This window comes from Lactuca sativa, chromosome 3 (assembly GCF_002870075.4).
Source record: "Lactuca sativa cultivar Salinas chromosome 3, Lsat_Salinas_v11, whole genome shotgun sequence".
NCBI lineage: Eukaryota > Viridiplantae > Streptophyta > Magnoliopsida > Asterales > Asteraceae > Lactuca > Lactuca sativa.
In genome coordinates, this window is record NC_056625.2 from 67296657 (window position 1) to 67304083 (window position 7427).

Sequence of the window (7427 nt, forward strand, 5' to 3'; positions counted from 1 at the left end):
TACAGACGCATACAAAACACATAAACAAATCACACAAAATGATAGTTATTTTCTTATGATTAAAGGAAATATTATGATGTATAGAAACTTATTTTCTAAAGTTAGTTTATAATACCAACCAACTTTATAGAAGTAAGTTGTGACATGAACTTGTTTCATTTTTTATAACTTTTTCTTTTTTAAATTTGGTTTATTTTCTAAAATTAAATTTTACGATAAATAGCAATCAACTTTGTAAATTTAATCTATATTAGCAACCAACTCTTTAGAAATAGGTTGTGACAAGAACTTGCTTATTTTTGGCCATTTTTATATTTGGTTATTTTTGACAAGAAAACTTATGATAAATAGCAACTAACTTTGTGAAGTTAATGTATAATAGCAACCAACTTTGTAGAAATAGGTTGTGATAGGAAATTGTTCCATTTTTTTCATTTTCCATATTTGGTTCCTTTATTTTATAGAAAATATAATAAATGATAAGTGATCTAGTATAAAAGAATAAACAACAAAACTCAAATCTATGTATATAAATAGAAAGTAAAAAAAACAAATTACAAATATTATTTAGATTGAAAATTGACCTTTTAGTAAGAGATACAAATATGAACCACTAAAATTTGATAGACTCAAGATAACAACCACAATCATGCACAACAGTACCTTAATGTTCTAAAAATGCCAAAATATAAGGTAACCAACACGCGTACACACACTAATAATGGTAAACTCATATTTTCAAGTGAAAATTAAGTAAAAGAAGATCTCTATGATTAGAATCAATTAGTATAAAGTGTTACAAATTTGCTGACGTAAGTTGTACTTAATGTGAATTTGTTTATTAGTTATGCTAGAACTAATTAAGAGTGTAGTTCTTATTTAACTAAAAAAGTATGATGCATTAGAGTCAACCTTAACACAAGTCTCTTTCTTTGCAAAATCCCTTCAATGCCATTAATAACTCATCAATGGCTTTATCTGAGCTCCCGCCTTCACTTATTGCCTCTTTAGCTAATTCTCTCCATTTCTTCGCATTTTTCTTGATCTGTAAACTCTTTTCCCCTACATTCATAACCTCATTCAAACACGAAACAAGTTCTTCCCTTCCGACAATCCCAATTTCAGCATCCACCTTGACCCTCATACCCACACACCACACATCCTTTATAAACTTGGCACCAGTTAATTGGTCAGCCCATTTTGGGACTCCGATCATCGGGACTCCAAGGCTTAACCCTTCCAGCGTTGAGTTCCACCCACAGTGTGTCACAAAACAACCTACCGAATCGTGAGCCAACAACTCAAGTTGGTTGCACCAATTCACAATCATACCCTTTTCTTGACTTTTTGTGGTTAATTCAAGAAACCCTTTGGGCAATTTATGTGTCTCCGACTCTTTGACAACCCAAAGAAAATTGAAACCGCTTTGTTGTAAACCCCATGATATTTCTTCCATTTCTTCTTGGGATAATGACACCATGCTCCCAAACGAGACATAAACAACTGAGTTTTGGGGCTTGGTTTCGAGCCATTTGGTGCATTGATGCTCAAGTGGTTTCCATAAACTTGCACCATACCCTTTGTCACCTACAATCCTTCCATCTAAGTAGGATGAAGGCACCATTGGTCCTATTAGTTTTGCTGACCATTGCTCCCCTATGCCTTTTATCACCTAGTTAATATAAGGTGAAAAAAGACGATAATAATTAGCAAAGACTAAACAATAATTGTAATTTGGTTATAAACCAATTTTGAAATATAAACTAAAAACAACTATGAACTAATTAGTAATAGAACAAAATTTGATGGTACATGTTTCCAATGACAAAACAAATATGAATATTGAAATAAAAATGTGATTTTATTCATTTTGTTTGATTAATTTCTTCAAATACCTAATAATTTATAAAGTACTTCATGTGACACTAATAATTTTCAGATGATGCATTTATTCACACGATAAAATTATGTAAACATGATGATGACTTTGACAAATTTAATGGATTTACAATTAACTAATTTAAATTTATTTCATAATACTTATTTATGATATCTATATTTATTAAAGAGACAATGTAAATGAGGTCTTATGAACTATTCGGTTTTTGTTTAAAAGGTTTCTCATATTATTTTTGGATAATCAAGGGCATAAAATTTATATTTACTTTCTAAAAAACTCCCCTAACATGTAAGAACATGTTTCATATGTGTGGCTTTAATAGCAAAAAAAATTAAATTAAATTCCAAATGTGATGGTTTGAGTCCAACCCTAATACAAGTAATGGAATATACACCCTGATGGTGAGCTTCTAACATCGAGGGAAGCTGCAAATCAAATAGTATAAATATTTGTAGTTAATTAGAAATCAAAATAATCCTGAACAATCTCTAATTCCAAACTATTGAACCATATGTACAATTATTGGGTCAATCAAAAGAAAAAGGTTAAACCCTAATTGCTTCAAATCAACCTTTCAAAAATCAAGGTCAAGAATAATGCTATACAAATCAATCCATGGAGACTAACGTATATGAGATCGTTAAGAAAGTAGGGTCATGAATAGATGTAACAATGATGATCGATGGCAATAAAATATAGAGTTCTACCAAATACCCGGTGAGAAAAAAGGGATGTGATGATAGTCAGAGATGGTGGAAGGGCCACTGATGGTGAGAATTAGATAGAGGGATGGTGGTGTAACCGAAGATCTGGTAAGAAAAGGGGATCAGGTGGTGATGGCCAAGGGGCACTTAATTTTGCCTTTTGGGTTTGCATATGGTTTAATTGAAACTGCACTGCAAACAGACACCAGAAGGGTTGTGCCCCCCCCCCCCCCCCCTGCATTTTTGGTTAGAAGTATAAATACCTAATAAATTTTATACATATTAGGCCTAAAATATAAAATTTGGGTTGTGGTCTCCCCTATTCTCAAAATTTTATACATATTATACTCCTCCCCCCCCCCCCCCCCCCCCCAAAAAAAAAAAAATCAAAAGTTCAAGCTCCACCACTGGACCGGAACTTCGAGTCAACAAAAAGGCTCCACTATTTATTTTAAACGCCATGACATCGGTGATTCATATAAGTTTGAGCAACAATTATAGGTACCAAACTCCGAATGGGATTTAAGTTTGAGCAATAATTTTAGGTACCAAACTCTGAATGGGATTTAGTTCGTTCTATCAAAGGCGATGCCACCATTGTTGCTAAAGACGTATGTGGTTGCACAAGACTGGTGAATAACGTGCTTGGAGGGATGCCATTTGTGATTGTGGCAAAGACGACTGGATCACAAAGCGTCGACATAAAAAGCCAATAGAATAAGATAAAGGGTATTAGTTTGGATGGAGTGGTAGCATTCTTAGCATTTTATCACATAAGTTTCTTTAGTTTTTTTAAACCACATAAGCTTAGCATGTCTAGCGCAATAAACATTAGGGAGTGGTAGTGTGGCAATTTAATAGGTTTTATTTTCGGGGAAAAAATTAAAACTAAATAAATAAACACAAATCAACCAATCACAGCACCCCTTTACACTTTCTGTTTCATATCTCATCTCGTTATATCTACAACGAGGCTTGTTTGGCGAGGCCTTAGACATATTATCACTCTATTTAATAGGTAATGAATACTAATTTATTGGAGATACCCTTATAATTATATTAATTTTCAAATTAAACTTTTTATATTTTCAAAATTAAGTTTGAAAACTGCAAAATTAGTCTTCGTGATTGTCCAAAAAAAATTATGATTAAATATTCAAATTAAGGATCAAAAACAAGTTGAACCAAAAGTTTTTTTTTTAATCATAAATATTTTAAATCATCAGATTTTGGATTATATTATCTTCAATATTTTTTTAAAAAGCTAATATTTCTTCAAATTAAAAATAAATACTTCAAAAACTTATTTTTGAAAAAGTCTTTTTACAAAGTCGCTATTTCCGAGACCAAATCTAGGTATGGAAGAGAACCGCGCATGGCAGGAATTTTTATATAATTTTGTTCGATTGATGTAGAACTGTTCACTATTTGGATAAAACCAAATTATCCAATTGGACAATTTGGATCGAACTATTTGGTTCGAATATTCGGATTTTTGGATTGGTTTTCAATAAAATCGAATTATTATTTTGGATTTCGGATTGGTTTGGGTTTATAAAATAAGAACCAAATAGTCCAAAAAAACCGAATAAACATTTATTATTTATATATTTTGTAATTTATTTTTTCAAATAGGTTCAAAACGTTTCATCCCGATAAAAAAAAAACATTACTATGCATTTTCTCTCAAAAGTTTTTTATCTATAAAATATTTAATTATAATATATCGTCGTATTAGTTGTTTATAAATTTTAAATTACAACTAAATAATTTATTTTTACTTCTTGTGTAAAGTTGAGTAATATTATAATTATATGTTGTTTTAAAATGTTTCGGTTTTTGAAAACCGAATTATAAAAACCGATTTAACCAAATTGTAATTTGATCGGATCGGATTGAATTTGAATTTAGTTTAGACTATTTGGATCCATATTTTGAAAAACAAAATCAATTTAGATTCACTTGATTGGATCGGATCAAACTGATCCATCCAAACGAACACCCCTAGATTGATGTAAAAGAAGTTCATAATTTCCAAGACATCTTAAGGAATTTTTCTTCGTTGTCTAGCTTTTTAATATAAGACATAATCATTTGTTTCAAAAATTTATTTTCAAAAAAGATATTAAAACAATAAGATTGTTTTAAGTTTAAACAAATCCCTGAAATGAAATTCGAGTAGTTAAGAAATAAAAAAAACTTAACCATAATTTTTTTTTTTTGAGATAAACATATGACATTTGATCCTCCTACCACACGTGGTTATTATGAAAAGATAAAACATTTCATATTAAAATATTGTTACACTATATGCATACCTCAGGTTCCAATGATTGGAAAGAGTTGCAGAAAATCCAATCAGCTTTCTCCAAATTCGAAAACTGGTTCAATTTCATCTTCAAGTAGGCTGGATAACTTTCAGGTGCATTCAGAAAGCTCGGCAAGTCTTCCAAATATAACGGCGGAACCCCTGGCAGCACCACCGGACAATCCTCCAATCTCACCGGCAACCTTAACGTCCCGCCATGTATCCGGCTGAAAATGGCAGACACAGTGGCGGAGTTGGTGAAAAACGGTGCCCCAAGAATCCCATTCTCCTTAGCCACGTCAAGAGCCCAAGGAAAGAAGGAATCATACACAACGCAAGTGATTGGATACTTGGTGGTTTGGTGTTTCTTGATGAGTTGGGTGAGTGTACGTGAGCCATGGGACTTGAAGGACTCTAGAAAGACTTCTGCGGATTGAGCTTGAGTGAAACCACTGTCATCAAAACCGTCGGAGATGGCCTCCACAGTGATGTATGGGGTGGAGATGGAGGAAAGGGTGTAGTGGGTGGTGGCAACGGTGGCTTTAAGTCCTTTGGAGGCGAGTCTTTTGGCAAATTGAAGGAGAGGGTTGATATGGCCTTGGCTTGGGTAAGGCAACACCAATACATGGCCTTCATGTGCTTTCTCCATCTCCAATGTTGTAGAAAGTTGTTGTTTATAATGTATTTATAAGTGAAAATATCAAGGAAATGAAAAGATATATAACAACTCATAACTATTACTCGACTTAAGACAGCTCTTTGGTTGGTAAGAACAGTAAATATACCTGTATATGAAAGCAATCTATAGTGATAATGACTGACCTAGGAGATCGATCTGGGGATTGTTGTCTTCGGATGAATGGATATAGAGAAGCCAAGGAGGTGGTGGGATCCCATGCATGTGAAACATGCTATGTGAGAGAGGTTTTCATGTCTGTGTAGGACCAGTATGTTAATGTAATCCAGGAATTTCAAACGTGTTTTAATTTCCCTTTAGAGTTTGAACTTTGAATAAGTCTAAGCCACTAAGGTCATTTCCGGTTCTTAGACGTCTTTTATTCCTTTATTAGGTTTAAATCCGTGGAAACAACGGTTGATATTTTTGAATAGAGATATAATTTTGATTGTCTAATAAAATAAGATATCATTAATTTATAAAAAAAAAAAAAAAATGAATAGTGATAATGTATTTTTTTATTTTTTATATTAATCTTGTCATTTGTAAGTACTATGCACCCAAGACCTTGTTGCACTATTCAATTGACAAAGTAATTACCAATGGAGAGAATAGAATACCAACCAATAATGAAACAAACCTTCTATTTTGGAACTTCTTTGGGGCTTGTGGTATATATTTGTGGCGCAAACTTAGGTCATACATGTTCCCATGAGTCCAATTATAAAGCACACAATTTGAAGAAAAAAAAAACCTCTAAATTGCACACATGTAGATTTCTTTCACATGAATAGCAAATAAATTATAAGGAGCTTAAAAAGCCGAAAAGCACACATGAAGATCACTTTTACAAATTTCATGTATCAAGAAAACATAAATTAAGATTATATTTTGTTCAATTTAGTAATTTAGAGGAAACTGATCCCCTTCTAAATTAAAAAATTTTGCTTTAACCAAACCCAAAATCAAGCTAACACATACAATATCGGGATTCGACTACAACTTTTTTTTATGAAAATTTAACTCAACTTGATCATAGTAATCAATCTTATATTAGGATTAAAACAAACATGATAAAAATCCTGCATATTAAAGAACTTACGGTCAACATTTCACCAAATGCTTATTGTGCACATAATTGGCCACAGTGAACCACCGGTGTTGTTGATAGTTGATGAGCCCCTGATGAACCAGATCTCCTGAAACAATTTTCTCCTCCTTATAATACAAATTACGTTGACCAGTGCTCAAAAGCAAACCTGATTTGTGAAATTGTTATCAAACCAATTTAACCATATATTAGAGTAAATTTTCAGAAGACAATGGAAAGAAAAAGTAATCGATGAAAAACACAAAGGTAGTATATGACTCACAATTAAATGTCGCACAACATATGTTGCACAACACTTCAGCTTCTCATCTTCAATGTCAACATAAACTTAATTTTGTCTTAGTATCCAAATAAACGGCACATTTTAAGAAATTGTTTTCTTCCAAAAAGCAATTATAATTGAAAAATGGTAGGAGAATTGCTCTACCGACCTGTCACATCGGAAAATATAGATATAATTTGTCAGGGAAAAAAGGAACACTATAAATCCCAAAAACATTTAAATGTTTTGTAAGCTCGAAAAAAATTTGGAGAAGAGCGTTCAAGAAGGTCTTTAGGCATCCATGGTAGGAAACTGCAAACCAATTGTCTCAAAATCATTAAAAAAATCACAAAAAGAAATCAAGAATACGTTGATAAATGTTGAACTTGCAATGGAAAAACAAAACAGAGAGTCACAATTCTTTTTATAGAAAACACACCTAGCTTCAATCTACATTAGGCGGCTT

The 7427-nt window shown here is 32.3% G+C and overlaps 1 protein-coding gene across 1 annotated transcript; it reads right to left on the reverse strand.

Annotated features, from left to right (window-relative positions):
- Positions 1-541: 541 nt before the first annotated feature.
- Positions 542-6059, reverse strand: LOC111888383 (UDP-glycosyltransferase 74B1). The gene is made up of 2 exons (XM_023884570.3): positions 4923-6059; positions 542-1672 (listed from the first exon to the last, which is right to left on the reverse strand). Exons 1-2 carry the CDS (start codon positions 5559-5561, stop codon positions 914-916), a joined length of 1398 nt encoding a protein of 465 aa, XP_023740338.1. The 5' UTR covers positions 5562-6059; the 3' UTR covers positions 542-913.
- Positions 6060-7427: the final 1368 nt, after the last annotated feature.